Source organism: Phalacrocorax aristotelis, chromosome 5 (genome assembly GCF_949628215.1).
Source record: "Phalacrocorax aristotelis chromosome 5, bGulAri2.1, whole genome shotgun sequence".
NCBI classification, from domain to species: Eukaryota; Metazoa; Chordata; class Aves; order Suliformes; family Phalacrocoracidae; genus Phalacrocorax; species Phalacrocorax aristotelis.
In genome coordinates this window covers 53,445,368-53,470,800 of record NC_134280.1, presented here as the reverse complement: position 1 = coordinate 53,470,800, position 25,433 = coordinate 53,445,368, and the positions used below count along the sequence as shown (strand labels likewise).

General features: G+C 45.2%; 1 protein-coding gene across 1 annotated transcript; it reads left to right on the top strand.

Annotated features, from left to right (window-relative positions):
• The first annotated feature begins 1,823 nt into the window (after positions 1 to 1,823).
• On the top strand, positions 1,824 to 25,433 carry TH (tyrosine hydroxylase). Its single transcript, XM_075094577.1, has 13 exons — positions 1,824 to 1,920; positions 6,282 to 6,485; positions 9,018 to 9,192; positions 9,998 to 10,086; positions 10,303 to 10,370; positions 12,043 to 12,093; positions 12,989 to 13,134; positions 13,549 to 13,684; positions 13,819 to 13,888; positions 14,234 to 14,290; positions 14,892 to 14,987; positions 15,159 to 15,292; positions 18,136 to 25,433. Exons 1-13 carry the CDS (start codon positions 1,831 to 1,833, stop codon positions 18,293 to 18,295), a joined length of 1,476 nt encoding a protein of 491 aa, XP_074950678.1. The 5' UTR covers positions 1,824 to 1,830; the 3' UTR covers positions 18,296 to 25,433.

The window sequence follows — 25,433 nt, the reverse complement described above, 5'->3', positions numbered from 1 at the left end:
AGTGGCACACAAAAAAAAAATCATCCGTAGGATTGTGCTAATTTGTATTACCCAGTAAGGGGGTCCCTAGGCCACCCCAGTAGCCAGGGGGTAACTGAGCCAGTAATGCTGCTCCTTGCCCGGCTGCTAGGCAGCAGGGATGGCCCAGGACCTGCCCCTAAAATGTTTTCTGAGATGATCCTGCAACACCAGGCAGCATTCCCCTCCATCAGTTTGGTGGGGTTTTATCTTATGTTTTGAGCATCCAGGGTTTAGCAGAGGGCAAACAGAAGGTGAGGAGACTCTGAGGGGGTTAGGGATGAAATTAAAGCAAAAACAAAGGCTGCTCTCGGTGTGCGAGGTGGTACCACATGGGAGGACACAGAGGCTGGGGAGAAAGGAGCCCTGATGGCTGCTTAACTCTTTCCTCTGGTTTCCACTGGACTGAACAGCAGGGTGTCCTCAGCACCTGTAATAAGAGAAGCTGCTCCACCTGAATTAAAATTATTTTTGGCTCACTGCTGGACCAATTCTTTAGCTGCTGCCAACTGCTCACTTCAACTTCTTCCAAGCTCTAGCCAGTTGGAACTTCCCAAGCTGCCTTGGTGGGTCTGGCATTGATCACGCTATCTGCTCCCTGGTGTTTGCAGGAGATGGCAAACATCGAGAGCTTTGTGGCCTTGAGGAATTCAATGGGGTCTTGATCCTCCAGGGCTTTTGTCACTGCAAAAATCATCAGCGTGCTGGCACGAACTCAGCTATCCCAGGACAGGAAGGACAAGCCACCAACACTAAACAGGTGTCTTCAGCAGATGTCTTCCAAAGCAAGGCTGTTGTTGGCAAGGTTGTGGGTGAGCTCCCCAGCAGCCAACCAGTGAAACACCACTGGCTTCCCCACAGCAGGGGTTTGTGCCAGGCAGTGGCTCACAGAAAGCAGGACCATGCATTCCCACAATGCTTTTTTTGGTGTGGGAGAGCTGCTGCAAATCCCCTGGGAGGAAAAGGCCTTTTTGCTCAAGCAAAGCAGAGTCCTGGGACATGTCCTGAGCTGCCACCCATTGTCACAGTCCCAGAGGTCCTCAGGCATTTGGTCTCTTAGGAATTACTGCAAGAGGAGCAAAGCCCTTGGGAAGGCAGGATTGAGAGTTTGTTTTTTTTCCCCAGGTTATTTTATTTAAAGCTTTTTCATCTTTGAGGGCTCAAGGGGGCTGATTCTGTAGTGCTGCCGTCAGCGTTCCATGGCCAAACCAAAACACAAGGTGGTGGGAGAGCACCAAAATGCACAGAGTTTGCAGGGGCCAGTCATCGGAAGGTGTGTATGTGAGAACAGCATCCAGTCCCATGGCTGCCTTGGGGGAATCAGTGTTATTTTCCTATTCATTTACTGCCTCAATGACAAGGTAAACATGGGGGAAAAAGAGCTATAAAGGACTGAATCCTTCCTTTGATTTTGTCCGTTCACAGATCAAAATCCTTTCATGCAACTCCCAAGCTGGGAAAGCAAATGTGTCAGACTGAAACACGGCGCAAGAGTGAACTCCATCAAGAAGAGGAGGAGGAAAAAAACAGACTAGAAATCTTTTGGGCACAGGCAAACAGGTGGGGGGAGCGTCTGGTCTGCAAAGGCAGGGTGTCTGCAATCTTTGTAGCGATTAGATTTAATGGGACAGAAACGTTTCTCTCCTTCACGTCCCCTCCTCCTCTCAGCCCGAGGGCGAGAAAGGAGGGAGGTGGTGATGGGGAGGTGACGGGGGGAGAGAAGATTTGAAAGAGTCTTTGACGTCAGCCCTGCCCTATAAAAACCTGGCAAGGAGCTAGAAAGCGGAGATGAGAGCTTGTGGAAGAGCAAAGATGCCAACCCCGAACATCTCCACATCTGCCGCCAAAGGCTTCCGCAGGGCGGTGTCAGAGTTGGACTCCAAGCAAGCCGAGGCCATCATGGTAAGACAACCCTACCCCACTTCTTTCCCTCCCCCTCCAAAAACTGCAGGCTATCCTATAGCTATAGGCAGAGGCAGGCAGGATAGATGGACCAATACTGCCTTTGTGGGAGTTCCTCTGGGCTCCAGGCTGGCAAAGGGAAATTACTGGAACAGTTCTCCGTACATACTGGTACATGTGAAATGCAAACATTTAGGGGGATGAAAGCTTGAACTAATGCAACATGCTCCTGCAACCAAAAGCAAGATAAATAACCCATAGACCTAAGGCAGGAATAACAAGGAATCCCCAGAGTGAAAGGTAATTCGAAAACCTTAATGCTCTCCTGATTTCAAGGCAATAAATTGCAGAGATTTCACCTGTTCCAGCATAATGAAAAAGTGTGGCTGTTATTTCAGACAACATACAGGCACAGGCAATTTAATCAGTTTGTTCGCTGCTTCTGCATCCACAGTTTTGCTTTTTCCCAGCACATCCTTCCCCTGTTTCTGTTCCCAGCCCTCCTCTGATGTGGTCTCAGCCCTGGGTTTAGCCTGGGGAATGCTTCTGCACACACCAGGTTTGATTGTGTCAGGGAAAGGAGAGTAAAACTTCATGATGAGCTGTCAAGTGCCTTTAGAAAGTTAAGTCTGGCCAACCCATTGGACTGGCTGTAGGGACAGCGACTTTTCACCCCTAACCCAAATGCCAGGGCAGGAAGAAGCCCAGAGACTCCTGGCATGGGTCACTCGTCCTGTGGGTTAGAGATGTGGCCAGGCTGCAAGCGACCACGGAGGAGCCAGAGCAGCCACTGGCAGTGGGTGTACCAGGAGGGGACCCGCTTTGGATGCTCGGTAGCAGGAAACACAGGAATCAAGCCTGGTTAGGGAGCAGATGTTTTTGGCAGGTATCCTCAGGATGACTCCAGCAGGTCAGTTATAGAGCTCCCCATTTCCCTCCCATACACTCACCGCCTTTTTCACCCCCTCTCCTCTTAACCCCGTGTGATGCTCTGACTCGGTAAAATCAGCCATTACATAGGCAGCAAGAGGTGTCTGGGGAGTGGAGTGTACTGGGAAAGAAGGGAAACATTTAGGAAACAAGGAGGTAAGCTTGCTTTCTCTAATAAATGGAAATCAGGGAAGGCTTCCCTCTCACACAACCGTTTTCATTCTGGCAAAATAATGAACACTTAAGTAGTTCTTGAAAACCTGGTATTTTCCAGGCTGCTCATCAAATCAGTACTTGAGACACTCATTACTGTCTCGAGAAGGGGCAAGTCCTTCGTTATTACCCACCCTGGGGTGCTGCTTCGTGCTTGATGGGAAACAGGCCACTGACTGAAGGGGCCAGAGGAACTCAGGCTCATCAGGTGTGCTGGCAGAAGCCTGGCAGCCTGCTTGGGGTGAGTGGCTCCTCCAGCCTGGGTTGGACATAAGACCTCAGCCTATCTTTGCATCCCTTCTTTGAATGGAAATTCTCAGAAAAAAAAAAAAAAACAAACCCCAAACTTAGTCCTGTTAGGATCACTCTGAGAGCAGCCTGCATGGAAGACTTTGCCCTTTGCTCTCACCTAGCATTGGAGCTCTCTACAATCCCATCACTTATTTTGCTGGCTTGTACCAGGCAAGAGGCATGACTGCAGTTGTATGTGACATTGCATGTCCCCAGTCCTTGTGGTGTTGGCCTGACCATGGGTGATTGGCCACCCAGCCCCTGCCCACCACCACACCAGCTCTGGCAGGTCTGAGGTGTTCCTTTGCCACTAACCCCCAGGGACCAGCACCCTGCTGCAGGGGAAACTGTGCAAACTGGGGGGGAAAAAAAAGACCTTTGCAATCTACACTGGCAGGTATTTTACCTGTCAGCTGAGCCAGCCAAAAATTGAACTCACACTGTGGACAAATCTTTTGTTACTTATTTAGTTTTTCTGCTGCTAATAGTTTTTACAAGACACCCTGGGACTGTAGCTGGACCAGGGTTTTGTTACAGAGCACATAACCAGAGCCAGGCAGGAGACAGGAGCTGGAGGCAAAGCAGCAGGAAGGAACATCCAGCGAAACAAGGGTGGGGTGTTACTGTCCCCATGCTGCGGGGAGGGAAATAGTCTTTATAATCCTTCCTGCTTGCTGCAAATAATGAGCCAGGGAAAAAAAGGCAAAGTACTTTAACTCAGAGCACAGTATTTTTAATGACACTGCTTACGCAGGGCTCTCTGAGCTGCAGCAAATTCAGAGAAGGAAAACGAGCTAATCCTTCATAAGAGGTGAATGACCATATGGGACTCAGGCCCCAGTTAGGCAAATAAATGCTTTGCAAAAGCAAATTAAACTTCTCACTGTAGCTAGACATGCACTCAGGGAGCTAGTCTGCAAGGCAATTTGGAAATACCATGTAACAGTGCCTTCCGAAGAAAGGAAGGCATTTATCATGAGAGATCAGTTTGATTAGTTTATATGCCAGATTCCTAATTTCCAGCAAAAGGAGGCGATACCCCAATAAGCGTAAATGTGAGGGGTAGAGGAGAGGATGCTGAGACAGGGAGCATGCAGTCAGGAAGCCTCTACCCAGCAGATGAGACAGCAGGCAGGCAGACCCCTAACAGTGCTCTTCACCCAAGCAAAATTCAGCCTTTTTTTTTTTTTTTTTTAAATTTATCCACCCAAAACGTGCCAGCTTGGAGCTAAGCAGCTTCCAGGACCCCTTGACAGGGACTGAAACCCCCAACTCCTGCCTGCCAAGGGGCCACCTAGTCCCAGCCTATGGGTCTGACTGTGTCTGCCTCTCCCTGTGCAGCTTTCCAGTCACACAGGTCTTCTCGCTATTTAAACTCCTTCCAGTCAGATTTTAAGTTGATTTGCAGCCTAAAAATGGGGGTCTAATTTCCCTCCTTTCCCTCGCTCCATCCCAGAAGTAAAATCCTGCTGCACCTCTGTGCCTCGGGGCACAGTGTGATAAAACATCCTTAGTGAAAGCACTGCCTGTCTTGGGACTTCTGCAGAGCCCAGTTACTGTGGCTAGCACAAGGCTGTTTGCCCTGCTTATTGCAGGCACTTTAAAGTAAACACCAGCTTAGCTTTAAACATAGTAGCAATATAAAACACATGCTTAAAGCTGATCACATGCTCACAAGCTTTTAAAAGTTGTACTTCAGATTACTCATTAGATGTCTTCTCTCTTGGGGCATAAATACCATCAATGTAGACAAGCAGCAATATGTGCTTATTTGTTAGAAGGTGTTTTTCTGTGCCACAAGGGGCACAGAAAGGGGTTGAGGGTCAGCAAATATAATTTCAGAGGGGTACCTTTATTAAAAAAGGACCAGATAGAAGTGTGTGGGCTGGGGCCTAGACGTGTTACGTTTTTCAGGCTGCATTTAAAATGTCAGCTTTACACTGCTAAAGCATCCACAAGGATTTTCACAGGAAATATTAGTTACTGATGGTGGGCTTTGGAAATCAGAGTAAAAATGGGCTTAGCAGTTGAGCAGGCTGTCTTTTTTAAAGGAAAGCATTCTCCAAATTTTTACAAGGTAGAGAAGGCGCTGCTTGGTTATCGTCTATCTCTTTTCTAGATATTTTCAATATAATCAAAGGGAAAACTGCAGCCAGTCCTGCTTTATATAGAATCATAGAATCATTAAGGTTGGAAAAGACCTCTAAGACCATAAAATCTACAGTACTGGATGGATTTATGTCCTGTTCCTTCTTTAGTGCTGCCCCAGGTTCCTCTTAGCAAAACCTGAGGGTTTGTAATCTGGTTTGGATATTGAACACAGAAAATTAGGACCAGCTGAGCTGCTTCTAAATGGAAAACTGGTTGTGAAAAGACCAAGAACAAATAAGCTAGTATATGAGCCATTTGTATAACAAAAGAAACAGCAGTGATGTAAATAGTTTGTAGCTCACTATAAATATGAATTATTGACCTAAGATGGCCCCAGGCACAGGGTTGCAGCATTTTAGGTGCAATTCCAAGTAATAGAAATCCGCATGAGTTTGTTGGGACAAACAAATATATAGATCAGTGGGAGGAGTTTATTTTCTGGGGTGTGTGGATGTGGTTCCAATTACAATTCAATGGGCAAGCATCCACTTAATCTCACTGTTGCTAGGGAAGGTGTGGGGAGAAACCCACTCTTTAGTTGTGCTACAAGGATATTTTACAGGTATTTTTCCTAAAGCTCCACATTTCCAAAAGTTCAATTCTAAAGCCTCAGTCCTCCTCATCAGAGCTTACTCTACCTCCAGGCAAGTCAGTCCAACCTTCCCCTTCTTCCTCTGCTGAGACACATTGGTCACACCTCATCCAGCTACCGGGGATGCCTCTGGTCTTCCCTACAGCTCTATCAGATGTGTTAGTTATTTCTGTTCTGCCTTCAGTCTCCACGGTTCATTGGTAGACGTCAAAGCCTTATTGAAGATGCCAGGAAGGAAAGAGAGGCTGCAGCTGCAGCCACTGATGCTGCAGAGTCTACAGAGACCATTGTCTTCGAGGAGAAGGATGGGAGAGCCATGCTGAACCTCTTCTTCATGCTCAGAGGAGCCAAGACTTCACCTCTGTCCCGTGCACTTAAGGTATTTGAGGTGAGTACCTAGCCTGTTGTATGGGAATCAAGGAATGCACTACAGGTTTCATGGCTGTTCTGTGAGAAATATCACTCAAGTCTACTGAAGAAGACTCAGACTAGGTCTGCCTGCTGCAAATTATCAGTTAATTGTCTGATGTCCCCACAGTCATGCTTTGCTCATGACCCAGCGTGACCTCACTTTACATCACTAAGAATAAGCCGTACCTCTGTCAGGTAGTGCTGTTAAGCTCTGGACCTAACTTTGCTTAATTACTGGATCTAGCCACACAGTTTCACACCTACAGTCCACACCCCTGTGGCTTGTAGTATACTCTGCCAGCCCCCTCCACTGCTCAGCACTTCAACTTCATGTGGAGGGCTCTGATCCCACATTCAAAGCAAGCTATGTGCCCTCCATGGCTACAGAACAAACCTGCCTTACTTGTGGATCCAGGCTTTGGCAGTCTCTGAATCATTGCCACGTTGGTCCTTGGTCAAAGAGTTACAGGAACGACTTCACCCTGGATGTAAAACTGGTCTATTGATTTCAAAATTACCTTCCTACTTCAGGAATGAATTTGATTCACATGTTAAAAGTTCTGTTGGTTCACCCCAGAGATGCTCCTTTTATATGCTTTTAATGCCAGGAAAAACTGAAAACTAACTGAGCTTTTCCCCCTAGCCAGCAATATAATGTTGCATTATCTAGAATTTCAGTATCATGAATAAAAAGACTGAGATAAGTGCTGTCTATTTAAACAGTAATCAAAACACAACTTGCATTTACGTAGTACATTTTCATCCAGAAGGATTCAAAAGTGTTTTGCAAACTGAAGTTCTGAGGTATGTTTTATCTACAGTAGCTTAATTTCATTGACTTCAGTGTGAGACGAGAGGACAGTTTGTTCCTATTAATCAGTCACATGGGTTGCAAGGGGCTTCTGGAGGTGTCTAGTCCAACCTTCTGCTCAGAGCATGTCCAGTGACAGCAGATTGCTCGGGGCCATGCCTGTTGCACTTTGAATATCTCCAAGGTAGATCCCAGCCTCCTTGGATCCCTTGAGCAGTGTTTGACTGCCTTCATGGTAAAAAGCTTTTTCTCTTTTTCTTTTTAATGTCCTTTCTGGGAAACATATGGTTCTTGTCTCAAGACTGAAGGAGTCTCTAAGATAAGCTTATCAGACAAAAACCTTGGTGTTGCCATGGTTGGGGTCTCCTTCCCAGGAGTACACTGCTGTCGGCTAAGGCATGAAAAAGCCATCAGTGTAACATTTCAGATGCAACAGACTGCTTAGTGGGTATGAAACATAGAAATATAGGCTTTTGGTAGATTTTATGTTACACTGCATTTAAAGTCTATAATTTAAACAATTTTTAAAACATCAAGCAAGAAGCAGGGGCAGCTTATGTTATTTGTTTCTTCCTGGAGCAATTTACTTGCTGCATCAAGAGCTTTCCTAGAAAAAAAGCTCTTTGAGCTTGCCACAGAGAGAGGTTTAAATATAATAAAAAGGCAAGCATGTCAAGTGACAACAGAGGAAGATTCATTTCCCAGATCCCTCTGGCAATGCAGGTACAAGATATGAAAGCAGACGGGCATAATGACATTTGCCTCATCATGAACCAAGCTGCAGGGAAGCTGGTTTCACTCTTCTGTATGTGTTACATGCAGCCAAAGCATAGGTAATGCAATCACAGCTGTCAGATTAATGCAAAGGTATTGATTGTTGAGGGGCCAATGTAATAGTGAAGTTGGTAGATGCATTAAAAAACACAGTCCTAAATTTAATTTACTTGTGGCATCGCATCTGTTCCTTCTCATCTTTCTGACTCTGATTAACAAAAGAAATCATGTCCCTTCCTCTACCAAAGATCTTGCTGAGACTTTGGAAAGGTTGAATCATTGCCCAGGGACTTGGGTTTGTACTTCCAGTTTTCACTGAGCTAAAGAAAATATCCACAAATTTACCAGGGCCCTTTGGAAGACTGTAGACTCCATTTTGTCTCCTTCTTATTCTTTGGGGAGGTCAGTCCTGATAATCAGCCCAAATGATATCCGTTCTGATAGTGAGCCCCAAACTAACGCCACAGCAGCCTGGGTAGGACTCAGCTCCCCCGGTTCAGCACCACGGCCAGCGCCGCGCGGCCCGCCCGTGTCCGGGCAGCGCGCGCCCCTTTTACGTCATCGCCAACCCCTTCCCCACAGAGCCAGCAAAAAAATCACCTTTGCCTGAAGTGGGAGATAAAGGAAAGGCGGCCATAGGGGGTGGCGTTTTGTCACATCAATTTCCCCTCTTGATACGATCTTCTTTGCCACTGTGGAAGTCTCCTGTTGATAGTTATTGACCAGCCCTGCTGGTTGTCTGTCCAGAACGCGAAACACTCGAATTAATGGGTAAGTATGTTTATCCCAGTGGGTGAAAACAAAGAATAAAAAGACAAGGGGGAGTCCCTTCCAAATATACCCATATGGGAATCTTTGGGAAGTACCAGCAGGTGTTTCAAGTGTTGTTTAATGTTTTTGTTCTCCTTTTCCATGTCCCCAAAGACATTTGAAGCTAAAATTCACCACCTGGAGACCAGGCTTAGCCGAAAGCCCCGTGAAGGGACTGCTGAACTGGAGTACTTTGTGCGCTGTGAACTCCACAGCTCTGACCTCAATACCTTCATTAGCTCCATCAAGAGGGTAGCAGAAGACGTGAGGACCACTAAGGAAGACAAATGTAAGGAACTCACAAACTGTTTCACTTTTGCAGAGAGGCTGAGCTGTAGAAACAGGGTGGAGACTTTGTTATTCCCAGAAAAGGGGAAGGGCTACTGTATGCTGAATCTGGGCAAAATAGAAAGGACTGCCTCTGGGTCACCTGAGTCGTGAAAGCCACTTCCCTCCTTGTCCATTTCTCAACTGACTACTCCACAGTCCATAGACCATTCTTCTGGTGCCAGATTGAAAAAACAGAAACAGGAGATGAAATTTCATGCTTTGTTCACAGCTCTTCTACAGAGTTCTCCATCCCTACTCCTATGTTTTATATTATAAACATAAAGTAGTTTCCTACTTATGTGTCAGGAACTCTGTACAGATCCAGCACTAAACTACAAGACACTCCCCATGCCATTGTGTTCTGAAGACAGGGCGATTCCTATTGTAAAATATCCCTAGAGATCTGCAGTGACCATTCTATAACTAGTTGGACCTCTGGATTTATTTTTAATGTGAAGTCTAGAACCTTTAAATAAAATCCAATTTTTATCTTCTTGTGTACTTTTGTCACAAAATACTCTGCTGAGAGATGGGCAGGGAAGTTGTGAGATGCAGATAATGGCATTAGGCCTGACTCTAGGACAAGAGCATTGAGAGTGTGGGACTACTGCTCCGAAGGCACAGCTGTGTCATGCTGATTGTTTTGTGTGTGCATTTGGTACACGAGGTCAGATGTATCTTATTCAACCTCACAATCCCTTCTCAGCAGGGGATTCTCCATCTTCACAACCACAGCCAGTTTTTCCCTTTCTCTCTCCCCACAGTTCACTGGTTTCCCAGAAAAATCTGTGAATTGGACAAATGCCACCATTTGGTCACCAAGTTTGACCCTGACTTGGACCTGGATCACCCGGTGAGTTGGTCTGTGTGGCCACTTCCCCATGCTGGAGTCCTGAGCCTTCCCTCAGAAGCAGGGAGCTAGACAACACCTATTAATGCAGCTGATCTGGGAACTGTAGTGCAATCACCATTATGTGAGAGGTTTTTCCAGCCAATGATGAACTTTGTTGGGTGAGAAATTTTAGTAACTGATTAAAAATCCTGTCTCTGTTCCTATTTGTCATCACAGGGCTATTCTGACCAGGTATATCGACAGAGAAGGAAATCGATAGCAGAAATTGCTTTTCACTATAAGCAGTAAGTCTCTTTCCTAACATTCATGCAGGGGTAATGCCGTGTTGATACAACCTGTTGCAAAGTCATTGTGCCACCTGCATAAGCCTTGCCTTCTTTCATGTTTTGTCTCCTGATTCAGCCTTGCCAGCTCGTTTTGTGTCCCTCTTCTCTCTATGTATTCCAGTCTCTTTTTAATTAAAATACATCTGTGGTCATTAATTCATACAATTCATACACTGATAAATCCAGAATAAACCTCCTGCGTAACAAAAGCCACATGTAATTCTATCAGCCCTCAAAGTTCATTTTGAAACATAGCACCTCTTTTAGAATGACATCTAGTTTCTACTTCAGTGCTTCAAGTACTGAAAAAGCTACCACATGCCAGAAAACTTGTTCCAATGTATCATTATCCTGGCTGTGAAAAAATGTGGGTTTTATTTCTAAACTGAACATTGATAGCTTTAGTTTTCACACAATGGATCATACATACCTTTCATCTGCTAGATTGAATTCTGCTATCAGATTTTTTTTTTGCTATGAGGGTATTTATAAACTAAATGGTTCACCTCCTAACTCTCTCTGATAAATTAAATAGATGCCAGTAAGGATCTCATCATTGTTTTATATAGATTTAAGACTATCTCTTGTACTCCCACTTAATCCTCCTGTTCTGATACATGCAGTGACAGCGTTCAGCCTCTTCACTACAACTTCAGACAGAGCTCTAATATTCAATTGGGTTTGTAAAATATCTCTAGAACTTATTCAGTAACGCTGCCTTCCGGCATAGCATCTCCCTCTCTGAGCAAGACTTTAAATGTAGATTTCTGTAGTGAGCTGTGCTAAACACAAGCTATAGAAATTATATGGGTCACCTTCTTGAGCTACCCCTGCAACTGCTGTGATCCCAGCATGGCTTTCTGCTCTGATAGTTTCATAATCTTTGCAGATTTGAAGCCCAAAATATATCCATTGATGGTTTTTATCCTGTACTAATACTAAATGCACAGAAAGTCACTGTGCCAGCAAGAGAGTCCTCAGGGACACAGGAAGAAATAAAGTCCTAAGATATGCATGCATTTAAGATGTCTTCTCTCACATCTCATCTGCAGGTTAGCATTTATTAGCCACTGTGTAGCATCCCTTCAGGCTGTTAATGGAAAAGGAACTATGCTTTATCGCTGTAATATGTGAATATCTCATTTGTTCAAATACAGAACCAAAGGATTTAGGAAATACAAATGTTAATTATGATGCAGAAAGGCAAAAGTTCAAATCCATTTAGTTTTCCTTATTAGCTGCTTTTATTTCCCACTACTGATTCATTCTTGGAGCCATCAGCCCCCTGAAGTTCAGGCACATTAAATTAATTTATTTCCACACAAAAGTTCAATTTTTTCCAGTGAAAACCATTTTTTTTCCCCTGGAAGATGTTATGCCTGCTAAGCTTTTGATCGTCCCTTGTTCATTTATAAGTTCTGGCTAGACTAATGCTTTTCTCTGTGTCTATGGATTTGTTGCATCTGTACAAACGACCCAGTACGAAGGCTTTGTCTTTCCTGTCATCCCTTTGTTTGGTTTAAAGAAGATTGATGCCATGCAGAGGTTCCCCAAAGTACTTCCTTCTCAAAGGGAAGAGAAGCCTGGCTTGTGCTCCACTGCTGTCAGTAACAGTGCGTTTGCCTTGCAGCGGGGACCCAATCCCTCATGTGGAGTACACAGCGGAGGAGATTGCTACCTGGTGAGCGCTGATTTGTTACCTTTATTGGCTTCACCAAGAGAATCACAGAATCAAAACCTAAACAATTAGGGCACTACCTCTTGAAGAATATATCAGGAATGCAAGCATCTTACTTCATGGCTTGTTATAAAAATCAGTAACTCATTGCACGGTGCTTTATGGTAGAGGCTGCATTCAGCAGACCAAGCTACCTCCAAAACAGTGATGCTCCATCTCCTTCTTTCTTGGGGCTGCACCGAGAGCACTTTCACACTGCAGCCCCCAGGAGTTTCCTCCAAAGGAGCCTCCCCAGAGAGCAAGGTAGATAATTTGGAGTCCCACTTCTCTAAGGAGGCCTGGCTTAGTAGCAGCCTCCAAACAAAGGGCTGTTATCATAGCTGCAGAAACAAGCATGAGACCCATGGTGAGTATCTTAATAGTACCTCACTGGCCTCAGAAAAACACTTCCCTTGAACACAATTCTTTCCAGGAGTGTTGCTGCAGGAGTGTCGCTGCAGGAGTGTCTCTGAAAACAAGGCCAGTTCATATGAGCTGAGTACACAGGCTCCTAAACAAGGTCATCTCCTGGTTATATTGACTGTTTTCATAGTGCAACTTCAGGAGCTAACCTACAGGGAATATTTTAATTCCAGTTAATACCTTTTATACAATCTTCTGACCTTCAAGGTCAGAAATAAGTCTATGCAGATATAACTGCTGACTTTGCAGGCTCATTTGAATATGTGTCTGTACGTTTACATGCCTCTATCAATGCACACAGACATAGACTTAGTGGTGGAGAAAGGCAAAAGGACAAGAAACTGAGAGGCATGAGTCCTTGATAGTGTATAACCAGAGGACAGGAGATGAGTAGACGTATCAAGCCACTGAATGTTTGCTGCCTGTCATCCTGAAGGAAGGAGGTGTACAGCACCCTGAAGAGCCTGTACCCCACCCATGCCTGCAAGGAATACCTTGAAGCTTTCAATCTCCTGGAGAAATTCTGTGGCTACAATGAGAACAACATCCCTCAGCTGGAGGAGGTCTCCCGCTTCCTGAAAGGTGGGTACAAGCCTGGGGGACCCAGGACCAGGGTCTGCCAGGGCTCCAGCACAGTGGTGGCAGCTACAGCCAGGAAACCTGAACCTGAAGGAGGAGTGGGTGAGCTGAGATTTGGGAGAAGAGCTGGCAGAGGCTTGTGCATTGCCCACAGAGGATGGGGTAGACCCCAGGTGGTGGGGACTGCAGCTAAACACAGTGGGCTGCAACTGAAGGTCAAGCTTGTAGTCAAATGATCCCATTGCACACATAAAGAGGAGATGGTGCTCCCTAGCAGGAGCAAAAAGATGAGGCTTGGCACAGCAGAAGCCCTTTAGTTTCCAGCACTGATGCTTTTGCTGTCTGTGCTGGGAACATGGGACACCAGCACAGACCATGGGCCATACACCTCCGCAAAGACGGTATGCACTGTTTCAGAGAGGACCGGCTTCCAGCTCCGGCCAGTGGCTGGCTTGCTGTCAGCGCGGGACTTCCTCGCCAGCCTGGCCTTCCGTGTCTTCCAGTGCACGCAGTACATCCGCCACTCATCCTCGCCCATGCACTCCCCTGAGCCGTGAGTATTGCCAGACCCTGATCACCTCCCCTGCCCAGACAGCCCACCTAGCCAGCAATTAACCTTTCTCCCTAATGGACAAACTCTGTCTGCTGCTGACCTCGTTTTCCTCCTTTCCCCCTGGCCATTGGCAGGGATTGCTGTCACGAGCTGCTGGGGCATGTCCCAATGCTGGCCGACAAGACGTTTGCCCAGTTCTCTCAGGTAAGGTGGCTGTCTGTTTCCTCACCCCCAAAAGAGCAGGGCACGAGGTGGGAACCCAAACTGATCCCAGTCTTGCCACCTAAACACTTCTTGTTCTAGGATTTATTTACATTAAACACAATGTTCAGGAGCCGTAGTGATGGACCGATAACAGTAGTACAGAGTAAAAAAGTTCAGTCTCTGCAGCAAAGCATTTTTAGTCAGAGCATGATGAAGCCCCAGCAGAAGCATGGCAGCACAGGGCAACAATATCTGTTGTCTCAAGGCAATAAAACAGAGCAATCCACACATAAGGCCCTTAGACCAAATCTGTCCTGATGTTCGCCCCTTCCCTTCTCTTCCCAGGACATTGGGCTGGCGTCTCTGGGAGCAACTGATGAAGAAATTGAGAAACTCGCAACAGTAAGTTTTCCTCTTTGCTGGATGGGAGCCCTGACCCCCCCAACAGCACTTCTGTGGTATTGGGGGGACTGGTCCAGCCTGGTGTCCCCAGATTTGCAGGCTCAGAGCCCCTACCTGAGCTGCCCCAGCCCTGCTCTTTCACGATGACTGTGCAGAGCAAATATCAGTTAAACAGCAGAGCTCTCTTGCACATTAACCCAATTTTCTCGGACACCAGAGAATCATCAAGCATCATATTTCTAATGACAGCACTGCTGGGACTCTTTGGGATGGGATTAAATGACATCCGCTTCCTTTGGCTCTCCCTCGGCAAGGTGACCCATCCTGCTCCAAGGGCACCAAAAGGCAACACTGCATGACAGTCAGGTGCACAGGGAACCAGCACATGGACACAGTTCCCATCTGTCCTGGTGTGGCAGTAGCTTAGTTTAGCACTTTGCTCTGGCAACAATGGGTATGGGGTAAGGAGAGGGGACAAAGTGCCAGGTTCTTGTTCATTTAAATAACCCCAGACCCCAGATGTGATTCAAGGGTCAGAAGTGACAGGGAGATGAAGACAAGGAGCTGTGTCCCCTATGCATTTTTCTTACTCCTTTCACAGCTTTACTGGTTTACGGTGGAGTTTGGGCTCTGCAGACAGAACGGAATAGTCAAAGCCTACGGAGCTGGGCTCCTGTCTTCCTACGGGGAGCTCATAGTAAGTCCCAGCATAATTTGCCTCTCTGCTCTAGACCCTATACAGCAAAAAACCTTCTTCCTCTGCACAGCTCCAATTACTTTACTTGATCTGTTCTCCACTTCTGTTTATCACATGTGTGCTCTTTGATCCCCTTAATTTCATGCCAGCATTTTTCTGCTGTGTCCATAGCACTCCTTGTCAGATGAACCAGAGGTGCGGGACTTCGACCCTGATGCTGCTGCTGTTCAGCCCTACCAGGACCAGAACTACCAGCCTGTATATTTTGTGTCTGAGAGCTTCAGTGATGCCAAAAGTAAACTAAGGTAGGACCGGGCAGTGAGGGAGACACAAACAGAAGAAAATAAAGCCATAATATATTGAAAAAGGGCTTGGCACCATGGCTGCTTTCAGCTCAAGGTCTCAGAAGTACTCTGGAAACTGTTGTCAGGTCTTTCAAAGTAAAGTGGTTCTCCCATTCCTACAGGGTCCAACTTCAGTCCCTTGGGTTCACCCAAGAGTCTCCCAAAAATATGTTGGACTTGAGGGCATGGGTCCAGGAGTGGGATGGATTGGGAGGCACTCTTGGAGACAAGACTGAGGGGGTGAGAGAAGGAACAAATTTAGCTCATCTGCCCAGTTCTTAGAGAAAGGAGTTATAAGCTATCTCTGGTTCCCAGGGGATGCCAAGCAACATAAGAGAGAGCTGGTGGTCCAGAAATTGGAGACCCAAACCACCCACTAGAACCCCCTCTGCTTCCTTGCTGCAGAAGTGTCAAATGATACAGGTCAGGTTCCAGCTGTGTCTCATGGGAGCATCTCACCAGCATGCGTCCGTCTGAAACATGGGCTTCTGCATCATGTAAAAGTTTGCTATGTGGCTGAAAGTTTTAGGAGGGAGGTGACGAGCTGAGTGGTGGCATTCTCTGAATTTAGGGTGCAGAAAAGTGTTTGTCTTTCTGAGCAGCTGCTGGGCAACTTACCCATTTATCAGGCAACCAGCAAAAAACTCCAGGCATTGTTAGTAGCTCATACACAAAGAAAAAAAATGTTTTCTTGATGGGGATAGATGTATCCATGGAAGAAAGGGAACTTTTGCTTCCTAGGCTGGTTAACATGGGTTAGGAGACCCCGGACAGCATCCCACTGGTGTAATTGGATTTCCCCATCCCATGGGACTGCAACCAGGCTGAAGAGGGGCAGCTCTACCCACAGACATCTGTTCAGAAGAGCATTTTCTTGGCCATACCCAGAATTTCCCACAGCAGGAAGGCTCAGTCCCTTAACATTCAACTGACAGAGGAAAACTGTGACTATACCATTTTATCTTAGCTGAGGAAAAGGATAGGATGAGATGAAGTATTACACTACGTACATGACTTTGCAGTTCCTGCAAGTGGGGTATTTAATATAAATAACATGACGAGGACTGCTATATTTCAACTTCTGCTTTTAATACCCTCACTTGCACTGTTCATACAACCCGGAGTCTAGCTGCTCAAAAGCAAGCACCTGGGGAGCCCATCCTCTCACACACATTAGGCTGCTTTAAAAAAAAAAACAACAAACCTCCAACTGTTGTGTAATGAGTCATTTCCTTGTATTTAAAAGGGGAAAATACACCACATACACAACCAATATTAGGCTAGAGTGTTTTGACAGTGACAATCACTATAAGTTATGCTCTTTAAAGACCTCAGAGACCACACACATGTTACTTGATGAGGTGAAAACATTAAAACATCTGTATTTTTTGCATTACTGGCAGCTGCCATCATGGACCTGATTACCAGTGTTATCTCTCAAGAAAAAACTCTTTTCCCAGAAAGAAAAATTTCCCCCAGTCTTCTAGGGTGGACACAGCCCCCTGATGCCCTTCCGGGCACCCATGTTATACTTGTATGCTTCAAAAAGGTGTCAAGTGAACACACCCATCTTGGAAGTCAAGTTTCTAACCATTAGCAGCTGTTTTGGGAGTCATCACTGTGGGTTAATTAATTAATAAGTGAGGTGAGCTGGCCCTTGTGTGGGAGAGCTGGGGGTGCTGAGGTAAGTGGCATCTTTTAGGAGGTGGATAATGTGAGTATGCAGAAAACCCCTCTATTTGCACTTGTTTTTGTTTCCCTGCAAGTGCCATCCTGTGTCTTTGGCCATGCTGCTGCTTGGCCCTGTCTAGATCTGGTGCTGTTTTCCCTGAACCCTGGGAATCCAGAACTAGGTTTCCCCTAGCATGCAGTACCAGCTGGAGGAGCATCTGAGAAAGGGATGTGCTTCCCTGAGTCCTGTGCCAGAGCAGACTCACGGTAGCCACAAGAGGGTACCCTAAGCTAAGCAATTCAGGAGTGAAAGGGTGATGCTTCAGCAGAGGTGAGGCATGCCTGTTGCTAGTGCTGTTTGTCCCCTCATCTTCCTGGGCCTTTCCTGCATAAGACTGTAGCTGTGAATACCTAAAGCTAGATTCCCAGCTCCATGTTTACACGGCCACTAAAGAAAAAAACCACTACCTTGTCAAGTGTATGAATCTTAGTGTTGGAGGTGAACATGAGCAACTTTGGGAGAACCTTACCCTTCGTTTGTTTTTACTTGTCCATATACTTCTCCATTAGAAAAGCAGCAACAAGGTCTTGGTCTTGAGAGCTCTCAGGCAAAGTCAGGCTCGTCACTAAGACCTAGATTCCAGTTGGCTTTGGGTACAGTGGTGTAACTCTGCTCAGCCACATGACTCTGGTGATGCTATTCCCTTCCCCTCACCCAGGCCTGAGCCACTGCCTATCAAATTTATCCTTGATACAGCTTGCAGCTAGTTCCCCCACCCCCAAGCAGGGATTAGTCAATAAATGAATGTCAGAAAGGATTTAGGAATATAATACTATAATACCACAGGCCTTTCCCTGAAATTAGCTTCTAAATCTCCTCGGCATTTTTGAGAAAGAAAAAAGAAATTGGAGTAGAGGATGCCTGGTGGTGGCCAGTTCTGTACACCCTCCCATTTGATTCAAGCTCATGTGTTCAGCCCACAGAAAGGTGGGAAACCAGAGATTTTGTGCTAACCTAGAAACTCTACCTAAAGGAGGCATTAACATGTTGTGATTAGGGTGAATGGTGATGGGTAGGAGGCAAACTCAGAACCCATCTCTTGTACCAAGCTCTCTGCACCCTTTCCTTGCAGGAGCTACGCGGCACACATCAAGCGGCCTTTCTCGGTGAAATATGAGCCCTACACCCACAGCATCGAGCTTCTGGACAGCCCTCAGATGATCTGTCACTCCCTGGAGAGTGTAAGGGATGAGCTTCACTCACTGATTAACGCGCTCAATGTTATCAGTTAATATGAGAACTGGGCTCTCTCCTTCCCCTTTTCCCTTGCAGCCCCAAAGCTGCCCACTCTGCCTTCACCTAGCTGATAACTCCTACTTGTCTTCTCCAAACATTTGCACCACTGCCTGTCACCATGCGACCCCAACAGCTTTCCACTTTTGTATGTAGGGCCAGCTCGGAGGAGGTCGGAAGGACAGATCCAAGGCCTGCTGGTGTTTTGGGTAGCTTTTCTGTTGACTGCTGGAAGAGGCTTAGCATAGACCAAAAGCATGTCCAAGCTGCAAAGTTGAAGTCAAGAGCTATGTGCTAGGCTCCTGGGTGCAAGGAAGACAAGAAAAGCTTCTTTATTTACAAAAAGAGAAAGAAAACTTATTTTTTGCAGTTTGAGAGAATAAATTAATCTGCTTTTTTAGCCCCAAAGCAACTCTTATAGCAACTTCATGAGGGACCCTCATTCCCCACCATCTCCTGCCTCTTACAGCCTTGTACATTTGGGAAATTCAGAGCTGCTTTAGAAGCTTTTCTGCCTGAACCAACCCTATGAGGTTTGATATTTCAGCTCCCAGCCTCCCTTCAGCCTCTCACACAGAGAGATGCTTAGGCCCAAACCCCTGAGCTGTACCACCCCACCGGGTTGCCGTAAGTGTCCTAGGTCCCATGAGACTCTAAACTGACCCAATCCAGGAGTTGCCCATCTGGCATAGAGCAGTCCTGATCTACCTGCATCCTCCCCAGCACAAGCGCCACAGAGCAAGTCCTGGCCACCCCCTTCAATCCCTCTTTTAAAAGCTCCCACAGCAGGGAGTGCTTAAGAACCCAGCTGCCATCCTTTACAGCAGATAGAAGTCACAGCTAGTGATGCTCATGCATGCTGGTAGCCCAGGGCAGCCTTGGCAGCCTCCTGGTGTCCTGAGTTTATTGGTTATTGCAGACCAAGTGGGGCCACCGGTGTCCCAAGTTTGCCAGCCCTTGGGAGGATTTCATGCACTCTTGCTTTTCCAGTCTATTACACAGGTACAGCATTGTCTTGCTCTTAGATATCCCAATACCACTGTCATTTGATGTAGCTCAGGTGTGTGACTAATGCTACTGCTGGCCATTTCTGAGGAAGGTAACATATGGTGAGAATGCTCCAATCCAGTTTCATCCAGCTTTCACTGTAGATATTAATGGCTTGATCTGACCCAAAGCTCTCAGTTTTCCTCCCCCTGCTTTTGCTCATCTTATCTTCTTGCAGGCTGTCTCATAACTTAGTGGTTTGCTCAGAAGTTTGGCCCAAGGTTATGCAGCTGTGCAGTATCAGAGCTGGGCTTGGGATGCATGGAGGCACCTAAACAGCTGTGGGGGAGAGCAAAGGGGAGAATTACACATAGTTGTTTGCATGGTCAGTTATAACATTTCTGTATAGACTTTTACCATCCTTATCCACTATATATGACTTTTATAATTTCTTCTTTAAAGAAATGAAAGACTTAGCAGTCAAGTTTTGGCTATTAGGTGTAAGTATTCTCCAATACTTACATACACCATTGCTCTCCAGTGTTACTTTTACTGTGGCTCAGTCATAATAGTTTACAATTCATTATACTTTATCCCATTTCAGACCTTCACGTACATATGCTTAACACCCAGTTCTCTCAACTTTTAACTGCTTAGCTACTGACAGCACTTAGTCTCCCACCTGCTTCAATCCCTCCTTTCTGTTTCCTTTCTTATTTTAGACCCTTTCCTAAATTCCTCCTAAATTGCTTAAAAGGCCATGACTGAAATAACACTAGGGTTAGCTGCTGCTTCCTAAGTTGTTCCTATTTGGAGGATTGTCCCATAAATGAATAAAACTGAGTTCATTCAGTTGTTCTAATTTTAGAGCACTTTTTCAAAAGCTTCAGCTATGATTTTCCAATCTGGGTGGATCCAGATCTTGAGCTGTAACTCTCAAGGCTGTCTTAAGAGCTGTAACAATTTTTCATTTGAGGTCTTAAGTTATCACTGTTAGATTAGGTAGCTGGAGCAAGCTATGCAAGACTAAAGCAGGTTAGGTTATAGGTTAGCTATCTAGCCATGAAAATCTTATTGGTGACCCCAGTAAAACAGACTAAAATAAAGAAGATAAAGCTCCAAACAGGCAAGATGTAACAATGAAACCTGTATAGTTAATGCATAGCTTACGTCCTTGTTAGCAATAGCAATGCCTTGTTACTGGCCTGCAGGTCGCTGTTCCTCCTCTCCTTTGGTAGTCTCCAACTCCTGGATTACTGCCTGTGAGTGCAGCAAGGATGCTGCAAACCCTGCAGACACATCAGGCTCCTGATCAGGACCAAACAGTGCGTCTCCTTGGAGGTGTTTGCTTTCTGGTCTGGCCTGAAAACCCATAAAGGTCTGAAGATGGTTGTCTCTAGTTCTCCAAAGCACTTCACAGTCATTATCTGCCTTGTTAAATGTCTAAAATTAATACAATTTTTAAAAAGACCAAACCTATTAATATGGATTGGACAGCCAAGTTAAAAATCCTTGCAACTGCAGGAGCCCTCAACTCCTCCGCCTTGCCTCAGAGTTTGCATTGCTGCTCTGTGACTTTGTCAGCTGTTGCTTGTTCAAGGAGCTGTAGTAAAATCTGTTGCTCTACGAAAATAGAAAATAAGCAAAACTCAAAGCATAAACCAGCCCTGTTAGTATGCAAGCATATAAAGAGATCTACTGCAGCCACATGGGAGGTAAACACCACATGGGTTGCACCCCCTTGCTTCCGAGAGATGAGGCTGTGCTGTGAGTGCAGGGGCTGAGGCTGAACAGGCGCCTGAGGTTCTGTTTTGGGGCATTTTCTGTCTCTGTGTTCTTGACAAATTAATGACAGATTCCAGAACTGTTTTCCCCCTTAGGGGGCCATCTGAGAAACATGAACCTGTTTATATTTACCATTGCTCTCATCTATTGCTCTTCCTAGAAATGTTGGACTAGATGATCCCTGGGGTTCCTTCCAACCTGCGATTCTGTGATTCTGTGATTTAAGATCTTAGGGACTTATCCTATTAGTAACATAATAGGTCTCCTTCCATTTTGCTTTAAGGCTTCCTTTTAATTTGATTTCAAATACATTACTTGGCCCCTTATTTCATAAGTCATATATGAATTGGATTCTTCCTTTCTCATTTTACCTATTTTTCTCAAGGTGCTGTTTCTACTTGAGCCTTATTTTCTTCTTTATCCTGCGTAATATTTTAGGGTCTTGGACATGGGACCATCCATGAATGAGCTATACAAACAAAATATGGTAGGGTTGTAAACCAGTCCCTAATATGTCACTGCTTCTTAAAGCAACTAATATCAAGGTTAAATTTTCAGCCCATCACTTTGGATATTGTCCTGCAATTTTCTTTAGTCTATTTTTAATAGTCTGACTGATTTCTTCCTACTAGTCTGGAGGATTGCAGGTGGTAGGGTATATGCAGTCCTTACTTAATCCCCAGGTTACTTTTTAAGGCTCAAGTTACTTCACTTACAAAGCCCTCTCCTCCATCTCATCCTACTGCAGCTATGTTCCATATCTATGGATAATTTCCTTTAACAGCATTTTTATATTTCCAGTGGTTATATTCCTTTTAGGTGGAAGAGCCTCAACCCGTCCTGGAAAGATATGCTTGGTGACAAAGAGATACCGATACTCTTCGTTAGCGTGTGACAGTTTATCTGAATGATCCCTTTGCAGTATTTGCCAAGGTCCTTGGTTTAGCCGGTACAGTAGAGTTGGCAGCTTTCTTTTACTAGTTCACTTCTCCATCATTATTATGATGCAAACACCTTACACAGTTTTTATTTATGTTCTCTATATCTTGCTTCATTTGGGGCCAAATATAAAACCTTTGCACTTTTTTAGAGTACCTTGTACTCCCTTAAGTAACTTATTACAACATTCTAAGATGACTTGGTCTCATTCAGCTGGCCACAGTATCCATCCCATCTCTTTTAGCTGACTCCTGGTTGGGGCTGCAGTAAACAAACTGAGTCAATTTATCTACTTGCTCACTAAATTGTTTCTCAGTATTGCTTTCAGTATTCCCATGTACTTTAACATGCTTTACGTATATTTTATTCCCACTGTCCTTCTAAGCTTGTAAAATAAACTTCCTGTTTTCTTCATGGGTGTCCCATTATGTGCTTGCTATCGCCTTTCTCCCTATCATGCATCCAGTATTTTATTCTATTATCAGCACAGTGTCTATCTATAGAGAGATATTGTGCAGAGGGGTTTGTTTTTTACGGACAGCCTGTAAGCTTCTTGGCAGGATCCTTTCTCTAGTTTCTCCACTATTTGTTCCCTCATTCCACTAATACAAGTATCTTGGATTATTTTTCCTTCTTGTTCAGTTTTAGCACATCTATGGGTGCATAATACCTTTGGTTTATTTCCAGTTTCCTTTAAAATTATATCCACATTAATATCCATTTCTTCTCTTTGTGTTTAAGAGCAGAGCATGAGTAGACTGGGTTATGTCTGGACCACTGAGGGTGAAAGCCTTGAAGACCATCACAGCCTAGATGGCCTCTGACTAGGCTTTCTCATAGCCAGGGAAATTTTGCTTCAGCTCCTGGGAGGACTCATACGCTACTGGTATCCATTTCCCTTCACTTTTTTCTGTAACAGTAGTGCTCCCACAGAATCAGCTCATGTTAAAATTCTTATTAATAGCTTTTCTTTGACTGGGAATTTTAGTGTAGGAACTTCTCAAGCAGCTTCTTTCATACTAGCTAAAGCATCGTCTTGCTCTTTGCTCCATCTCCCTTCCTGATTCTTTTTCTGTCATTTCCATAATGCTCTGCTGGTACTAGCAAAGATGGATACACTGCCATAAGATACTAGCACAGTCATAGATATGCTGCCATAGAAATTAAATCCTCCCAGCACTCTTCAGAGCTGGGACTGATTAGAGGGAGTCTTTATTTCACAGAAAGCTTAACCTTTCTAGCACCTATTCATCATCTTGTTTCACCAGTTCCAATTCCCAAGCAGTTAACCTGGGGTTGCATTAATTGTGCCATATTCAAATTGACTTCAAATCCCATTTGGTCTATTAATTTTAAAACTCAGCTTCTTCTCTCTTGCACCTCTTCTTCTGCAGCTACAGTCCCAAGAATATCATCCACATAAGACTATTTATTTTCTCTGTCTCCCAGATACCATCATTCAAACAGTTTACTAACACAAGCTTGTACAGCAGGGCAGGTGCTTGGCCCTGTGGGGTACAAGTGAAAGTATATTTTTTGTCTCTTAATGTGAAAGCAACTCTGTAAATTGCTTCTTCCCCTGTGTTTTGCCATATGGGAGTTTGCTGTGAATTGCGGAAGTGTGTTTGTGCCATTAGCTCTCCTAATTCATCTGCTGTCCAAGGAGCCTGACTCAGCTTCGGGGCTGCCGGGGGCAATGGAGATACCTGCACTCCATTGGGAGTGGGTGGTTGGTGCATGGTATCATGACCTGCTGACATTTGAGCAGCTCCCCATCAGTTCATGAAAGACTCTGCACCTTCTGCAAGCTTATGGACTGATGTTAGTGCTGCCAATTGCATCCTTATCGTACCATTCTGCTGGGCAATTTGATTAAATGCCCATGATGGCATGATTAAATGCTCATCAAGGATGTACCCAGCGTGCAATGAATAAAAGCTGGTGGGGTATCTAATCTAATCAATTTACTGCTTAATTCCCATTTAAGTCAAAATCTGAAGCAGTTTCTCTAAGTCCTATACTGTCGTACTTCCTTTCATATCTGCAGCTACCTGCCTTGGGGTCACCTTTTTTCATTGTAATAGCTACAGCAGTTTGATCTGCCCTACCCGTCTGCCCCAGGATGGCACTTGTGGTCTTCATAGGATATGCTGTTATTCTCAGCTTCTCTTTCTCTTCCCATTTGCCTATATCATCCTTGAAATCATCTTCCTCTGATGGCTCCCGATTCAGTTCTTTTCCACACTTCCTGCAGCTACAGCAGTTATTTTTAATTTTTGCATCCCAATCTGCTTTTGCAAGTGTCTAATTTTAGCTTCACATTTACTATGATCAGGTCCCTTTTGAGCTCTCCCTTGCTCCAGGGTGAATCATTGCACTATATATGTTAATCCCTCTCCTTAATTTTGCAGTTTCTCCTCATCTTTTTCTAAATTCATCTGATTTTCTAATTGTCATTGCACCTTCTTATTGCCTTTTTGGGCCACTAGATGGTATTCCTTTTCTAAAGACAAACTTATTTCAAGTCACTTGATAGGCTCTTTTAAAACACAGTTTTCCTGTTGCAACAGCTGATATTCTGGTGTTGCCTTGACTTAGTCGGCATGCTTCCCATACCAGTCCTGCTAATAGAGGTGGTGTATCCTTGAGTCTCCCTTCATCTGCTCTCCTGTATTGGGGAACATTTGGTCTCTATCACCCATCGGCTTCCTGTGGCCTGGAGAGGTGCCCACAGCCCCTGCTGTAATCTCTGATATTGATGGGATTTCCTGTGGCCCTCCAGTATTCCTCGGTTTAAGCTTTTTTCCTGAGTCTTTTGAGATTTTTCCCATGTTTTCAATTTTGTCTTAAGGTATCCCCTAAGTATTTGTGCATGAGGCTGGTCAGGTTTGTAGAGTTGCCTTGGACAAGATCGCCCAGAGGAAAAGACTTTGAGGATCTATCCCGTCACACCCTCCACCAAGTGATGTTATAAATTCCCTTTTCCTGACAGTGGAGCAGATTTATAGGATTATGAGGCTGCGTAGAGCTAAGCACAAGCTCATGTCCTTTGGGTGGGTCATGGGAGCCTTCATGCCATTTCTCCAGGCCTTACCAAATGTGGCTGCAAGTTTTATAAAAGTGACCTGGAGAAAGCCACGGTGATGGCTCAGCCCAGGTTAAATCCTCCTGTAGATGGAGCATGGGCTGGCGAGGGAGGAAGAAGGGAGAAAAGCCTTCCCCTGAGCCAGGCCCCACCGTACCCTCTGTTATCTGCATGTCTCAGTGCCTCGCTGAGCAGTCTCTCGCTGTTGTCACTGCTACTGCTGTGGGTGGATGTCTGTCTCTCTGTGAAAAGAAATACGAAACAGAATTATTTTTCATTTTGGAAACGTGCTGCTGCTGACATGATATTAAGAATAAAAAAAATATATTTCTGTTCTAGCA